At 40.3% G+C, this 17,593-nt stretch overlaps 1 protein-coding gene across 1 annotated transcript in view; it reads left to right on the top strand.

Moving 5' to 3' along the window:
* The first annotated feature begins 591 nt into the window (after positions 1-591).
* Positions 592-17,593, top strand: part of LOC134003211 (testican-2-like) — a 38,530-nt gene continuing 21,528 nt past the window's right edge. The window contains exon 1 of the mRNA XM_062442344.1: positions 592-753. Within this exon, the coding sequence (XP_062298328.1) occupies positions 679-753 (75 nt within the window). The 5' untranslated portion in view covers positions 592-678. The remainder of the gene's footprint in view (positions 754-17,593) is intronic.

The raw sequence follows: 17,593 nt of genomic DNA, 5'->3' as shown, positions 1-17,593 counted from the left end.
TTTTAGGGACACATTTCAGATTGAGCACCAGTTAATTGGGGATGGCTTGTCCAGTTAGAGACTAAAGTCATGTCCTCAAGAGGAAAAATAGATGATTTTTTTAGGTTAGTGGTTAAGATTAGGGTAAGGGTTAGATTTAGACAAGTAGTGATGATTAGAATTCTTCAGGAATTTAATGTTAGTCAATGTAATGTCCCCATTAGTGACCATGAGCGTGTGTAGGTTATTCACTGTCCCTTTGATTGTAGCATGTTGATACATATTGGGCAGCATTATATCTTTTCCTATACATTTTTTTATTTTCATTTTGAGAGGTATTTAAGCTCTTAGAGACTGGAATTTTTAAATTTTAGTTGAACTCTCTCTCTCTCTCTCTCTCTCTCTCTCTCTGTTTCTCCTCTCCCTCTCATTCTCCTCCTCCTCTCTCTCCCTCTCCCCCTTTCTCTCTCATTTCCATTCAGTGTGTTGAAGCAGCAGTAGCGGCACCACCAGCAGCAGCAGTAGTAGTCTTGTATGTGGATCCTTGGCTAGAGGACAGCAGCAGGATACATCCCAGTCCCGAGCTGCCTGAGCAACATGGTCGCTGTGAAAGTCGTCGCCTGCCTGTGCCTGCTGGTGGGCTTCTCGCTCCAGGTGGACGTGAAAAGTGAGAAAGAAGCAGGGAAAGCCGGGAATTTCATGGAAGATGAGCAATGGCTGTCAACCATCTCCCAGTACAGCCGTAAGATCAAGCACTGGAATCGCTTCAGAGACGTGAGTGGTGTATTCAGTGTAGTCAGAGAAGCGTGTCATATCTTCTATGTGGTCCGTGCTGTGCTGCTGTTTGAGATGCTGCCTGTGGAGGCAACGCGGGTTGTTTTCTCAGGTGATTTTGCGCACAGTTAACTGTCGCTCTGAAGTGCACATTTTCACGCAATATTAGCAGTTTTGTGCAACAGAAACACCTGAAAAAGAGGAGAGAAATATAAAACAGTATTAGTGTGTTTATAAATGTGGATGCGCGTGCGTGTGCGCGTGGTCCTTTTTGCGTTTTTCAGGCTGCTACCTACAGACACATAAGAGTGATTGAACTAAAAGGTAATTCATGACATTATTTCCGAGTCTCAAAAGCCATTAAGCTCCTTTTGGGGAAACTGTGGTATCCAGAACAGTGTCTGTATTCCCTGATCAATACCCTCTGATGTGCCATATTGCACATAAAATGTAGGCTCACAGTTAGGAGGCTGTCAGATTAAAAAAAAAAAACACACACAGCAAGACATCAGTTGTGTGCTGTCGCAATCACAAATATATGAAGAAACCAATTAGAGTAAAACCGCTCTTATTCTCATGTGGATCTGTTGTCCAGACTGATTTCTAGGCTGTAACAGAATTGTTTATTCTGTTCAGCCATGCCTGTAGCACCATTCACTAGAGATAATACAGAAAAGGTACTTGAATTTTCAATAAATAAACTGAGAATTACTTCTATCCAATCAGCCCCACACTCCAGACTATTGGTGGATGATATAGATATCAAGGTTGTGCAAAATACTGTAAATCCAAGGTTTTCATAAAGAAGTCCTGCTCATTAATTTGCAACATAGTCTGCATTGGGCTGATACAGCTAGATATATGAAAGCTACTTAAATATTTCCAGTTTCAGTATAGTGAAGAATCACAGTTTTTACTTGGTGTGTTTAAAAAATCTGCATTTACAACTAAAGGTTAACTGTTTTGAGTAAAAAATGTCTTTTGAAGGCTCCTGCCTACTGCTGTCTGCTTGCTGAGGCAACCCAAATGTTTGTCCTTGATCACTAAAGATGAAGATACAGCAAATGTGAACCTCAAGAGACTCTGAGAACAAATCAGTTAAGTTTTATATTGTCATATCATGTATACCACCTCAGTCCAGTCTAGGGATGCAACTAAGAGATAATCGATTACTTGTTTGGTCTATAAAATGTCCCAAAATGGTGAAAAATGCCTATCACTGTTTCCCAAAGCTCAAGGTGATGTCCTCAAATGTCTTCCTTTGTTCCGAGCAACAAATATAACCCAAAGATATTCAGTCTACTCTAATAGAAGACTAAATTTGACGTTATTTCTTCTTTCTTTTTCAAAAGCTTACAATCTTCAACTCATCATAATAATAAGGGCATATATCATGAAATATCAATCACTCACTGATACATTACATTTCCAGTTTATTTGGTTAAACTAAACCAGTCTAACACAACAACCCTGTAATCAATACTGCCTTCATTTAGATAATAATGTTCAGTTTTTGGCTGAAATCATTTTAAAGAGACACTGATTCAACTTTACTTTAATTTTGGTATGCTGTGGTTTGTGATGCTTCTGATTTGTGTTGCATTATATTGAGAGGTGTTTCTTACATGTAGTGTGATACATATAGTAGGGTTGATTTATTTTATTTCATCTAGCCTTTATTTTCACTGTCCTGTCATGATTCAAAAAAAGAATAGGCCAGGGAATAACATGCGTGATTCTGAGATTGTAGTGAGCATGGTTAGGGGCTGGGAGGCTGTGACGCTGGGTGTGCCACACCAGTACAGTGATGACGGCTCCCTCGTGCCAAAAGACAGAAAACATGGCATGAATCAGGTTGCTAGAGATCTCTGAGGAGCAGTCGGGTAGCAACGACTCAGATCCAAACCTCTACCTTGACAACCGGACAGTTGTTTGATCTTGTTGCTGAGAAATATCACCTCAGACAGATAGTCTTATCAATGATAGCCAGAGAGAAGCTGTAGTACCTTTGACTGCGCTTGCTGGCTTACAGGAATGTGTCCTAGAGCCCTGGGATCCTCAGGGAACAAGAAAGCCCAGTTAGAGAATTTGTACTTGAAATGCAAATTTGTGCAGTCATGCAAATTTGAATATTGTCTTCGGTGGTGTTTGGATTAGTTTGGCTGAAATGCCTGATTGGATCTGTGCTCGGCTTGAATGTTTGTGATTTCCCGAGGTTGGGTATTAGATGTGACTTCAATGTATTTATATTTATTTGCATCTGGAATCTCAATGTGACAAATGCAAAATGTTGTGAGGAAACCATGACATCATTTTGTGATTAAAATAAACACAGAAATAATTTTTAAAATCTTGTTGTGCAGCACAGCAATCAGGATAAAATGCTGTCACGAAAGTGGTTTAAAAGGAGATGGTAATTCTTGGGGCCCCACATTTGATCTAGGGCCACAAAATATGTAGCAAGATTACAGTTTATATTCTACAAGGATACTGAATGTATACATTATCTGTTAAGGATGAAACAAATCAAATGATCAGCTACAAAACATGAATAAATGTAAAAGAATTCCCCATACATTTCCCAGACATCCTCAACTTGCTTGTTTTGAATGTTCAGGTGGAAAAATTTACAATTAAAAACACTAATTTGCTGAATAAATTACTAATTGATAGTAATTCATTGATCATTTTCTGTCAATTGGCTACTTGATTAATTAATAAATTGTTTCAACACTAGTGTCAGTAAAAGGTTTTCACTCTCCTATACTTTTTGCTTGATTTATTGTTTTACCTCTTTGTCTCCCAGTAGATTAATTAAGCCTTTCTGCAGCTGATCATTAGAGGAAGACTCTTAAATGTCAAAGGGAAAACAAATCTGTTGATCAGTTTCATCAAAGCTTAATTAATCTGCTGTGATTCAAATTTGTAAAACCATAGAAGATGAAAAAGTCACAGGGTGGATACTTAATACAACCACTGTGTGTGTCTGTGTGTGTGCGTGTGTGTGAAACTCCCTCAAAGTTTGCATTAGCATACTGTGATGTGATTTAGATGTAGCCACTAGAGGTCACTGCAGCCTGTGAACAGCATATGTTTTACACTTAAGCAGGGACTTATGGGTAGGAATAAGTGGCAACAACCTTGGCTTGAAGTCCCTACGCGGAAGTCCCTTAAAATGTAATACCACTGACCGTGACTAGATGCTGGCTCCAAAAAATCCCTGGCTCCAATAGACTCCCATTTAAAAAGCGTCAACTTCTCTCATGAAATAGAGGCCATAATTTACAAAATGAACGTCATGCTGTATTGAAGAAGACATTAAACTAGCGATTGAAACCATGAACTCATTGGGACAGTGTTTATTAAGGTAATAAATAAAGTGAGAAGTACATTCATTTTCTCATAGACTATACAATCTGACTTCGTTTTGGAGCCGGTGGCATCGCCCCCTGCTGGCTATAGACGGAATACAGGTTCAAGTCACTTCTGCGTTGGCTTCACTTTTCAGACCTGAAGCTACCTTCGTGAGTAGCGCAAACAATGCTTCCATGAAATATAGGCAGGCATGTTGACGTGTTTTCAATTATGTTGGTTTCCCTCTAAGATGTGACATGAACACAGGGCATCTTAAAACACTCAAGCCAGCGGTGACAAAGCTACATACAGTATTTGGTGCATGGAGGTGAGATTTCCGATCTTGCCATCTAACACTCAACAAGAAAGCAATTTAACATGTTTTTCAAAATGTTTAATGTGTGAAACATGATTTTGTTTTGTAGTTCTGGGCTTCTTGTTTTTCACATTTGTCGCTATTGTATTTAAGCATTTTGCTCAAATTTGAGAGCCAAGGCTCACAACATAATCATGAGTTGGTAGTGGTTGTAGATTTGGTGAAAGGATTGTGCCCTTGCTTAGTCCTGTGTGTCCATGTGAATCTATAGGTTCCCCATTAAAAACTAAGCAAATGTTGAACCACTGCACATGAAGAGCTGTGATACAGTAAGGATGACAGGCAGCAGAGATGGCTTGGTTCTGCTCAGATGGGATTGTTTTCTGATGTACCGGGCAGAGAAATGCACCATCTGAAATGTGAAGGGGTCATATTTGTTTACTAGCTGTCTTGGCAAACAGGTGGTGAGAAAACAGTATGTAGGGAAAATTCATACTGCATCTAAATAAAACATGAAAAAAATAAAATCATTACGTGGGCTTTATAAACACAGTAATGCCAGCTTGATTGATGTGAATGGTGTTTAAATTGGACCAGTGTACATATGATTATCCAGTACAGATACATAATGAGGAAATGTTGAAAGGAAGAACAATAAGACCCACAGCTGCAGAGGCAGGAAGTGTTGGGATAATCCACAGCAGGTTACAGGGTGTTATACAAGCTCCATTATGACTGGCATCGATGTTAAGATATCAAATCTCCCGATGAAGATTCCCCCACATTCACGTTTGCACAGAATTCACCCACACAAAGCCGGCTGCACTATCCACAAATTAAGCTCGGCAGTAATTAATTAGCTGATTGCGTCTTCCTGAATCTGCTCATCACTTTAAAAACCTCTTTGACTACTTTATGCATTTGTGATTTTTCATCCTAACACAAGTCCCACTTTGCATTCTGGTGTGTTGGGGTGGATCTGCTCAGTGGGAGCTCAGGCCGCCGCTCATGTGAACAATACTGTGCTGTTCATTCATGGCCAGATTAGATTCTTGCATCTCGCTGTGTGAGCGGTGCAAAGAGGGAACTCATTAAGGAGCTGTGCAGCCTTTCAGCCACAGAGGGCTGTTTAAGATTTGCACCTGCTCTACTGCCAGCTACATTTTTAATGAGGGAAAATTGCTACATCTTTTTCAGGTAAATGGCTTCCTCGGCTCGTTTGGTTGTTGAGATTAGCAAAGAGGGAGTCAAAAATACGAGTGATCATTAGCCTTATCGGTGCATATGAATGAATGAATTTGATTTAAGACAGTGATAAATGCAATAATTAGATAACAATGAGCTTTAAATTTCACTCAAGCCTCTTAGTGTGCTTGAAGCTACATCCTCAATATTCAGGTAAGTATATATAAGTAATATATGGAGAAAGGGAGCAAGAGAAAATAACTTAAATGTTTTACATATTGCACATGCATAAGCGTTAGGGCTGCAACTAATAATTCCTTTCATTATTGATCTATCTATTATTTTTCTTTATTTATGCTAACGTCTGCATACTAAACATGCTCAAAATGACAATGCTAGCATGCTGATGCTAAGCAGGTATATAGTTTATGATTGACCTAATCTTATTTTAGCATATAAACATGTGCTAATAAAAATATGACCTGATAATTGTGTTAGAGTAAAAGTTAAGGAATCACCAATGTATAATCTTAATCTATCCAGTAGTATGTGAGTGGTGGACAGACTGACTGACATTGTCATCCCTAGAACAAAGATATTCAATTCAAAATAATGAGAAACTGAAAAAATAGAAAAATCATTTAAGAAGTTGGAATCGGGATTTTTGCCATCACTTAAACGATAAATGAACAGTCAACATTCTTGATGATTAATTTTCTGTTCATTTTATCTACAGTGACATATAAGCAAGTGTACATGGCAGTGTTTAGGCTACATGAAGACAGCAAAGGATGGATTAACTAATCAATCTTTTCTCTGCTCTAATAAGCAACCTGGTGCTTCATCCATCCATGGACCGGCTAGTCATTATTTATCTATGTTACTGTGAATGAGATGTTGGCGATGGCCTGGTCACTGATCCTACATCAAAACGGCTCCTCTGTGAGAGCTCTTTGATAAATGCAGGTCCAGAGTTCACTCTGTTTTTCTTCAGATGAAGAGCGAACATGATGCTGTTGCATCTTAAGTGACACTGAGCTCCTTTACTTAGCTCAAAGACACACTGCCAGCTGTGGGTTTCTCTGCTCCTGTCATCAACCTCAGCCATTTATTAGCCTCCCACAGGATTTATGCTCCAGTGCTAACAGCCAGTGTAATTGCGGATATGAAAAATTAGAGTAAGAGGACAGTATGCAATTGTACAAAATATGATAATGAGGCCTATTTCCAATTAAACGTGAATGGCAGTGCGGGGGTTGAAAATTAAGATGAGAGAAACCCTAACAGTTAAATGAGCAAATAGTTATCTGTATTTCCTCTACTGTCTGAATCTGAAGATCAGCCTATCAAACCAACTATCTGTGGAATTCCACTTCGTGCACACTAATGAGATCAAAATGGCAGAAGCAGTGGAAAGAGATGCTTTTTTTGTCTTTGTGTCATCGGCGTGCATGTCTTTCGCTGGAGGTGAATGTCGGGGGGGATTTGCTGCGAATGTTTGGACTGGACAGATACGATTCACAGTGGAAACAGAGAAGAAAGGAGATCCTGTTGGCTTCCCAACACAAGCGTGGGTGGCTCTTAATTGAGTGGAGAGGCTGTTATGTGTCGTTGCTCCTGTGGAAAAGCTCTTCTCGCCAGATAGCAATTTATGCTTTTCAAAAAAAAAGAAGAAAAAAAGAAAAGGAAACAGTGAGAGAAGCTCAACTGCTGCCTTGAGCAGCAGGATGGCTTTTTCGCTTTTTCATAAGCACAGCCATGTTTCGCAGCCTACAGATTGTCCAAGTATACAAAATATCTTTTCCTTTTTCACCATGACTGAGTACGACAAAGCAACTTGTTGTCATAGCACAGTACATGTAGATTAATGTGTTTCATAATGGAGCCTGGCTGCACCTAATACATCAGTATATTAACACACGCACATGCAGCAATGACGGCCTGAATTCTATCTTTTTTAGCTGTTAACTTCTCTGTGAGTTGCTGAAATGTTGGGCTGAATAATTAGCCTTTCCAAGGTTCTTCTTCTGGCTCTATTGTTCATGCATTATTTATAGTGGCATCTGCCTGAGAGTTGTCTCTGTACTGGTGAAGCTCCTCTATGCCTTACTGCAGGCAAAGCGATTTTATGCTGCCACTCTGCTTGTCTGTCGACAGTCATGGCTGGCATGGTGGCACACCCATGACTCAAGTGATAATCCACCTTTTTAACAATCTGAACTACGCCATATCTTACTACAAATCGGTAATAGAAACTGATGGAACATCAGTTTTATTGCTCATTGTTTACAGGAGGATGTGCTTGCAAAGCTTCCCGAGGTTCATGGGTACACAAGCATAACATTAGACAAGAAACCAAAAATATAGACACTGAACAGCTGTATAAAAGTAAAAAAAACTAAAAAACACAAATCTACAACTTTACTTGCTACAGTGGTGCTTTGATCATCAAAGTCAGTAGGCTTCATACTCAGGGCATCTCACATTTGTTTGTACAAACTTTCCTGACAATCACTCCAGCAGTGATTGATATATTTCAGTTTGGACCAAAGTAGTGAACTGAGCTATGACATTGCCATCCCTGCAGCCAACGCTGCTAGCCTGGCTAAAAAACAGCAAGACACTTTTTTTTTAAAGCAGGAAAAATAAAAGAAAAAAACGTATATTTTATGTTTACAACAGTAAAATTCATGCTGGTTATATTTGTAAAATACAGTGATTGATGTGAGTGGAAAGAATGTCGTCTTTCAGATAATTTGATGTAGGCCTAGAGACAGATTGACCTTTCTTGGCATTCCTAATAAGATTAAGTGTATCTTTAAAATGTGTGTCACTTACAATTTAAAACTCCTTTTATCTGTGATATATTTGATGTGAGCTGTGTTCTTCAGACAATTTTCAGGTTTTGGAACAGATAATTGAATCTTTTGACTTTCCATGCAAGATTAAGATTCAGTAAAACTAGCACATAGAAATATATTATACAGGTTGGCTTAAAAAAATGTCACATGCATGATTATAGACATATGATAAGAAATCCACCTTTATTTACTACCCCCTGGAAATTAATACGCTACTTGACTGCAATGACATCCCTATCTGTTTATCTGCAATGACCTTTATTGTTATCTTGCACAGACAGGAGGCAGAAACCTCAGTTTACCCTTCACTGGGTAAATAGGCTTCATCTGCTGAAATCACACTCCAGTAAGGGTATAGTCATGAGACCTGTTATTTCAGTGGAAATTATAGAAAAAAACCCCAACCTGCAAACATAGCTGTGCATATATTAGCCAGGTGGAAATATATTGAGGCAGCAGAAAAGTGCTGTCCTGAATATATTCAGGTCTGCTTCAGGTGTCTTTATGTTTGATAGATGTGTGTTTGTGGCCACCATTATTTTTATGAATCGCAGAGGACCAAGCTGCACTAGACACGTGGTCTGAGCAAAAAAAGCCATATCACTTATGTTCAGTAACAACAGGTGTAATAATGCAAGGTGCCCAGGTTCAACCTGGCATTGATAGATTCTATGCTTTAGGCCACAAATCACTCACTGTTGAAACAGCAGGGCAAGTAATGTACAATTAGGCCAGGCAGCCTTACAAAAACTTTAAGGACATGCTCTTGCCTGAGGAGAATTGGCCTTGTCTGTATGTTTGATTTTCACACGGGACGAGACGGGTGTCTGGCCGTGTTGAGCTTGACTGTCCCAGAGCTGCATATGGAGGAGCAGGGAGAGCTGAGTCTCCTTTCAGTATTAACTGTCAGAGTAAGAAAGAGGTGTCAAGGACATGCTTGGAAGGGACTGTGATCCTGTCTGTGTACAAGCTGTATTTAGTATGTGCGGCATGTGGTGGATATATTTGTTTGTGTATGTGTGTGGGAAAGAGAGAGACAGAGACTGTTAATTTGTCGAGTTGGCAGGGTAATGGATACACACTACAAAGTCATATTGAAATGACCTTAAGCAAATTGTATAGGGTGCAGAGCTAAAGCGCTAATAGCTTTTTTCTCAGTTGAAAGAATCTGACAGAATCTCATTTATGCGTGATGTAGTCCCTCCTCAAGCCATAACGTGACATCTCAATGTGGCTCCCTGTTTTACTGTAATATCCCGCTGCCACTGCAGGAGATTAGCATTATCAGCAGCCACAACAACCCAATTTGTTCTCATTGCCATGGCAGACAGGGGGAATTAAATGTAATCAGCCAGCTAGCATATTTAACTTAGCTACCCCTGTGAGCTGTGTCATGCAGATCCCTGTGGCACTTCAACTGGGATGGTTATCATCATTATCTTCTCTTTACCATGCTGCTGGTTTCTAAATTCATACGTCTGACAGTTTTAAAGGAGCTCTGTAGATTCTATGGACTTGTCATTGCAGACTAATTAATTTAAACAGCAGCCATAGCTGTTGAAAATTTGAAAACAGCCAATAAAATAATAATCGCAGGAGCTGATAGACTGATAGGTTTTGCCCAATACATGTGCTAATAGTGCTCTACAGCAGCTGCTCAGCAAAACCAAACAGGTTTTTGGCTACTGAGAAGATCAGATTCTGTATTTTTTGTGTTGTCTATAAATGCAATGAAAATGAAAAGACCAAAACTAACCGCTTCTCAATGCTGTCCGATTTCCCTTCCTTTAATGTGGCAATCAGCTCCAACTACATAGTTTCCTACTCTTTAAAAATATGACAAATAGGCCTATATATTCTTTTTTTTCTCAGTAATTCTCTGAAACAGCTGGGCACTGCTGTGTACCTTTCATCAAATAGGTGTAAGTGGTTAGAGCAAACAACACACCCTTTCATTCAGAAATCAACAAGAAGAATGAATGAAATGAAACACTATGGCAATTAAGTGTGTTTTTAGCTGTAAGTGGAAGTGAAGTTTGAAGAAATGGTAGTGCCCATGGTAACCATAATGAATATGAATAAAATTGTATGATGTATTTCAACTAGTTTTGGAGAGGTAATGGAGGACTATGGCTCAGAGAAATCAGGAGTTGGCTGCACTGAGTTGTTAGTTGTTAGTAGGATCAATTCACGGTTGTTTTTTTTCTTTTCATAGGATTTGTTGATATTAAAAATACAGAATATCTCCATCCTTATCCTTTAAGAGACTTGTGTCTCCTTCTTAGGTTCAAGTGGGACTCATTTAAAAAAAAAAAAAAACATTACTCACTCACTTTTCTCCGCTACACTTTGCATAATCTTTTATGAAACTAGAGAAAATATGAATATACAATTTGGAAAAAAAGGGGGTTTAATACACAGTGGATTTATGAATAAAGAAAGCATTTCAAGCAAGTTGAGATTGACACTTAAACACTGACAACATGATTTGTCCACATGAATACTGTTACCCCCCCCCCCCCCCCCCCTTGATTACATTTATAGTTTTGGTAGGATCTACCACTTCTACTATGACTAGTGATAATTAGGATAATTACAAGTCAACACTCAAAAACATGTTACACCAGTCACTAGGTAACAAACAGTACAAAGACCAAGCCCACGCAGTGACAGTAAAATTAGTAAAACAAACTGTAATATTGATTTGTCTGTCTTTATATTTCTTGCTGTGTTTTTACAGATTTACATAAATTAAATTAAGATTTAGAAAAAGAGGGCAGACTTGAATCTGGCCGTCATATGTTTTATGAATCCCTAAAAAATTCCAAATCAATCAGAAGTCTGTGATAACCAATTCATGAAGATAGCTTGTATTTTAAGTAGTAAAAACCCTGCTAGTCTTGTTTATCTCCAGGGACACAAAGTCAGTTTGTTAGAGTCTATTGGAGTGGAATTTATTTTCTTAGCAACCACCACATTCAATATTGATTTAAGTTTCCTGGATTAGAAGAGTGTGCCAACACCAAACAAGATTTAAGCTCATTCTTCTATGTATGTATGCTGATAACTTTGTGTTTGCAGATCAATACTGATGAGTCTAGCTACTACAAAGTGGAAAATAGCACACAGGCGTCAGGTGCTTTTGTTTCTGTGGAGTCACATGCTTCAGCTTGTTTTAGTACAGCTTTTTTTCTCCCTGCTAATATTGTATGCAGAAGCAGCGTGGCTCAGCACAGTAAAGACGGCCCTGCATAAGCTGCGAGCTCCCTGGGGCATCTGTGTGGAGCTCAACCTGAAGGCTCGCCTCTTCTCTTTCTGCTTCTTTGTTTTGCAAATGGGGGGAGGGAGCGATAAGATGCTGCAGAGTATCCGCCGTTCCAGGGTTCTGCTTGGCTCAGCAGCAGGGTCCAACAGAATCCATTTTTCTGCAACGCCGTCCTCCTCCTCTCCAATTACTGCACCTCTCAGAGCATGCAATGCCTTGATTCAACGGTGGAGTCTGTTACAGTGAATGGAGCCTGGCCACTGTTTGATGTGTCACTTCATCAGTGATTTTTTAGACCACAGCTGAAGGGTTCCTGAGAATGGAAGAGGTTAATTTATGATGCAACTTCTTGAAATTAGGTCTTATTAGCAAATGGCTGCGGCTTAGAAGAAAAGCCTGTTGAAGGTATTAATGCTTTCAGATTTGTCTCAGGCTGGAAAGAGCGTCATTTATATCAAAAACACACAAACCAGCCTGTGACTTGACACAAAGTATTGCGACCAGTTAGTTAAATTGTCTGCATTCTTAGGCAAGAGCTAAACTAAACTCTCCAGTCAGCCTGATTATTTCTGCATTTCAGCACAGTGCAAATGTTTCAGATGGATGCACGCTTGACAGTCCACCACTTCGTGGCTCAGGAAGAGGGACGTGCCCTTCAGTGTGCAGAGATGGCTGCAGATTGTGCTTCGACCTGTACTGCATTGCAGGCAGGCGTCTTACCTTGTGAAACAACATGCGTCCTTCGCCTGCAGGCCCCTGAGCACACTGGCTAAAATGATCAATTTGATCCAGCTCTGTGTTATTGGGCTGTGACTTAATCCCAAAATACTCTTGTTGCAATTGAGACACCCCCATTTTTCCACGTGGGTTGCTCATTTTGTCGTGGGAGTGTAATAAAAAAGAAATCATGCGCCTTTCATGTGCACAGTATGTAATCACCTTTAACAGCCTGTAATACAATCATAGTTCATGGCAGCGTATGTCAGAGCGTACATGGTGTAGAAATCTTAGACCTGTCACGGTTCAATATGAGAGACCCAAGGAATGGTTTCTTTATCCAGTCATAGCCACCACATGGGTTGGCATGTGGAATCAAAGGAGATGTGAAAATGTGTCCTTGTGTTTCTGTGTGATTTCTACCTCATGTTCAAGTGAAATTGCAATGTTTTGCCACTCTAAAGCCAGTGGGTTTCAGGCCGAAAGACATACAGCCTCATTTTGGAACACTCTAATGCATTTCTAAGTGGTTCAATCTGTGGTGGGTCCGCGCCATTAGTGTCTCTCCCATTTCTCTGTCGTTTTCAAAGACGGCAGGGTACAAACTGAGTGAGACATTACCTCCACCACTCAGGCCCCAGCACGCTGAATCGGAGTGCCATAATGCCATGGCAAAGGCGAGATGCACTCCTGTTGTTCCCTGGTAACTACAGAGACACAGAGAGTGGAATGTAGATTCATGACAGCCTCCGCCTGTGTGCCCTTTTAAAGCGATTTAAAGTAGGCAGGGAGACGTAGCTAATTCAGCTACATTAATCAGGCAAAGCACATTACGGTGCAAATGACGGCTGGAGTAATGATGAGCTGACAATGTCCTGCCAGTCATAGAGTCAGACACACCTCGGTGATCTGATAGGATGACACGGCTCCAGCATAGAGCTGAGCAATCAACTGAGGAACGCCTCTCTCAGGTTTCATTACAGACATGACCTGGTTCACAAGTCCATCCATCAGCTGGTGTTTATCCAGTAACCGCTACACTAAATGACTTCATGAAGCTGGATAAATGACAACTGGAGGAAATGCAAAATGTCCAGATCATCATTTAGCCTCTAACGCAGTGTTGTGGAGGATAAAAAAACACAGTAACTGTGCTGAGAAGGCAGAGTCTGTGAAGTACAACTCTGATATATGAGTATGTGTGACTTCAGTAACATGGGTTTTTGAAGGCAGCACCAACACCAACACAGCACAAGTGTTGGTGCTGTTTAGAAATCTGTCCAGATATCCTATCGATCCAACATCAAAGTAGACACAGTGATAGATAAACATGCTGATTCAGTTTTTAGAGAAAACATCCAGTCTAAGAATACTAGGGCTTTGAAAAAGGAGTTATAGCCATTTCAATTTATCATGCTGCTGTTGTGCCACCTAAAAGCCAAATGCCATCAGTTTTTGCAGGATCACTAAGTTGTGCGTTTGTCATCTAATTTTGGTTGCATTAGCGTGATTGATTCAACGCAGTTTAAGTCAAATAGGCCGTAGAAGTAGGAAGCCAATTTTTGGAGAGCAGCTTGTAAAGTCTGTTTAATTTATTGGGTTCATCCAGATGTAAAAAGTAGGACATTTGGGAAAGATTGGATGAAATTAACAGGTTGCACCTTGTTTTTAAAATGTGTACAAAAATCAAACTGTAGAAACAGTGACTTGAGGTCTTACATGCGGTGGAGGATGTATTGAATGAGCTGTCTGTATGCTAAGCTAAGCTAAGCGCCTCCTGGCTCCAGCTTGATATTTAACGTACAGACATGACAAAGGTATCTACTCATCCAATGTCAAACTGTTCCTTTAAGATATCTTACTAAAAAAAGAAACATACAGGACTGAAAACATAACCTGCTTGGTGGGGGTAATGAAATTCTTTAACAATTTTATATTAAGTCAGGATGACCTATACATTAGAGCCTGTTTGGATACAGTGTCTCTAGATAAGAATCAGTCAACAAAAAATATGATATTTCTGAATCAGATGAGGAAATATTATGATCTGTGGTCAGAGAGGAGCTTATCTGGATGAGATAACTCTGATCTTTATCTGATATATAATATTCGTGTATAGGCGGCGGTGTTGCGGTCTGTAAAATGTCCTGTCCTTTCATGAATTCTTTGACAGCCACCTTTGTTTGATTCCAAATGTCTCCACCATTTCCTCAGCAGTGTGTTGAAGGTTTGTATGTGTGCTTGCTCAAGTTTAGCTCTGTGTGCCTGTGTGTCCTTTAGACCCCAGACTGTACCGACCCTGTCACATTACTGGGACAGATGAGCTGCAGTGATGGAGCGAGCAAGCGGGCTGAATTCACGTGATGGATCATTGCAGCAGGGCGAGGAGATGCAGATTTTCACTGTGACATTTCTTTTACAGCGTGAGCATTTCTCCGAGGAGCTGAAGTGAGGTTGTGCTCCGGCAGCTCTCAGCTCACACACTCAGAGTCCAAAATCTTCTCTTCGACAATTCTGCTGTGCAGTTTTTTGAATCATATCTGTGGAGACAAGACCGTGGATATTCTCTTTATTATTAGAATACTAAATAGTTTGTATTATAAGTGTTAAGTATTTAGGGCGTCGCCTGTGAATTGCACTTAACCTCTGACATTAAAACTCTGAATAAACATTACTGATGACCCAACACCACTTTTTCAGATACCAGTTACACAACACTAAGTATTTTGTGGATGGGTATCAACCCACTGATTATTCTTCTTCTACTACAATGTTTATGAATGATAATCTCTACTTTTCTGAAGATAGCTATATAAAAACATGCATTTTTCGCATTCTAATTCTGTCCATGAAAACAGTCATATTGCAAAAGTGTGAAGTCTGGAATTGAAATTTGGATATTTTCCCCTAGTCTATGATAACAGTGTCCTGGAGATCCCACTGTAGTGGCTTCTGCTGTTATCACATGATATGTTGCTACAAAGTATTGCTGTGCAAGTTTCTTGATATATTTTTCAATGGTTATTATTGGGCTGTAACTTTTTTTCCAGACAATCTAAACCTGAACGTAGCCTTAACAGTGGGTAACCTTAGCAAGTCGGCAAGAAGACACAGCATGTACCTGGAATCACATTTCTCCTATATGGTGCCAGCTAACCTCACCTCCAGCCCCAAGCTAGCATGTTTCAGACCAGTCTGTCCAATAAATGCACAGACCAAACTGATATCAACCCTCCAGCAAACTACCAGTAAGACAGCAAACAAGTCGACCCCCAAATTGTTAAAATAATACAGCATTACTCAGATTAGTAACTGTAATATAGTTAAGGAATGTTCAGACATCAAATTACTGTAATGCGTACTGCTGAACATGAACAGTTTTTTACCTTAATGACTTTCTTAATGATATTTTCTTCTGGCAACTAATCCAGTGTTGTGCTTGTATCTGACCAACATTGAATATTGGATTGGTGCATAACTGGCCAGCTAACAAGCCCAGAAGAGCAATTTAGAGCAGCAATTAACCGTTCTAAGATTAAAAGGTTCAGCTTACCCGTGTGGTTGTCATGCAGAGCAGGGATGAGTATGAACATTTTGGTCAGTGGACAGGTGTGTGCCTGTGTGCAGCAGAGGGGGGTGACGTTAGGGTTGGCCGGTTCAGGGTTATCAGTGGTATTTATGTCACCAGCAGACCGGGACTCGGTCGAGGTGAGATAGACCTTAACTCAGAGGTGCGCGGTCAGGCTTACGGCCAAACGCTGTCTGCCTAATACCGGCGAGTGGTCCAGGAGGAGCAGTCGCAGCATCTGGATAGTCAAGCTCCATTAGCCTCCCGGCTCTGTTTTACACCGGCTACATTACAGTCTTGTTGACAAATGGCAAAGAGGTGGTGTGTGTGATATGAATCATATAACTCAAGGGACCTACACCATGAATATATACCTCCTTGCTCCCTGATCTTTCCCTCCTCTCCCCCTCCCTCTTGTCTGGGCTTACTGCATACTGTAGCAGGAGCCTGGCTGGGATTCAGTGGGACAGCATTAGCTCTCAACCTTGGTGAAGGACTAAATGCAGCCTCTGCCTGGTGTCCTTGCTGTCACACTGCTGCTGGGAGAAGATAAGCACTCCTGCCTTAGGACACACTGTGGGGCTCTCATTGGTCCCTCCAGCACTGTGAGCTGGGTAATTGCAGAAGCACTGCGAATAATTAATTAAGTAGTCGTTACATCTGACATGCGACATGCTACAGCAGTCATATCTTTGATGATGAGGGCAACCGTTTTGTGGGATTTGATGATACTCCATATTTTTTCCAGTATTTGCAAAAGCACAGTCTGAGATATAAGGTTGGCTTAGCAATAGTTTCCCTCTACACTGTGCCATCTCCCTGAAAGTTCAGTGTTACGGCTATAACCTTTAAAATGCTGTGTTAAGATGCAGATATGAAAAGAAAAGGCAATTTTATTCAGCGGATGTGGTGTTTACCTTTCATATGACATGTTTAGAGGTTTTTATGTTTTGTTTTTTCTCATATGACTCCAGTTGATTCAGAAAATTCTAAGATAGCAAACAGTGATATTGCTTCTCGTATATGTAGCACTGGAGCATTTTAACTGCCACAGAGAAAATATTTCCCTCAAAGAAACAGTCTCCGAGGTGAAATCTAAAGTCCTGCTGCTGCTCGATGATGAATACTTGCCTCAGTCTTTTAAAACCTTCCGCTGGCTTTTTGGCTTGTCCTTGTGCCGACTGTAAATTGTTCATAGTGATATATTAAGATGCTGTCACAGCACTGTTAAGTAGACAGGTATGACTGTGTGTGTGTGTGTGTGTGTGTGTGTGTGTGTGTGTGTGTGTGTGTGTGTGTGTGTGTGTGTGTGTGTGTGTGTGTGTGTGTGTGTGTGTGGACCAGATATTCCTCATGTTATGGGGACATAAATCTGTTTACACAGTCGCATTGTGGGGACTCGCCTCCCTCATGGGGACAAAAAGCACATAAATCATTGTAAAGCATTAATGTTAGGGTGAAGACTTGGTTTAAAGTTAGGTACATTTAGGGTTTGTTAAGGTTAGGCTTATAGTCAAGTAATGGTTATGGTTCAACTGTGTGTGTATGTGTATAAGAACTGGGTTTATTTAGTG

The sequence above is a fragment of the Scomber scombrus genome, chromosome 21 (assembly GCF_963691925.1).
Source record: "Scomber scombrus chromosome 21, fScoSco1.1, whole genome shotgun sequence".
Classification (NCBI taxonomy): Eukaryota; Metazoa; Chordata; class Actinopteri; order Scombriformes; family Scombridae; genus Scomber; species Scomber scombrus.
The sequence above is the reverse complement of the archived record's forward strand: the minus strand, read 5'-3'. Positions and strand labels throughout refer to the sequence as shown.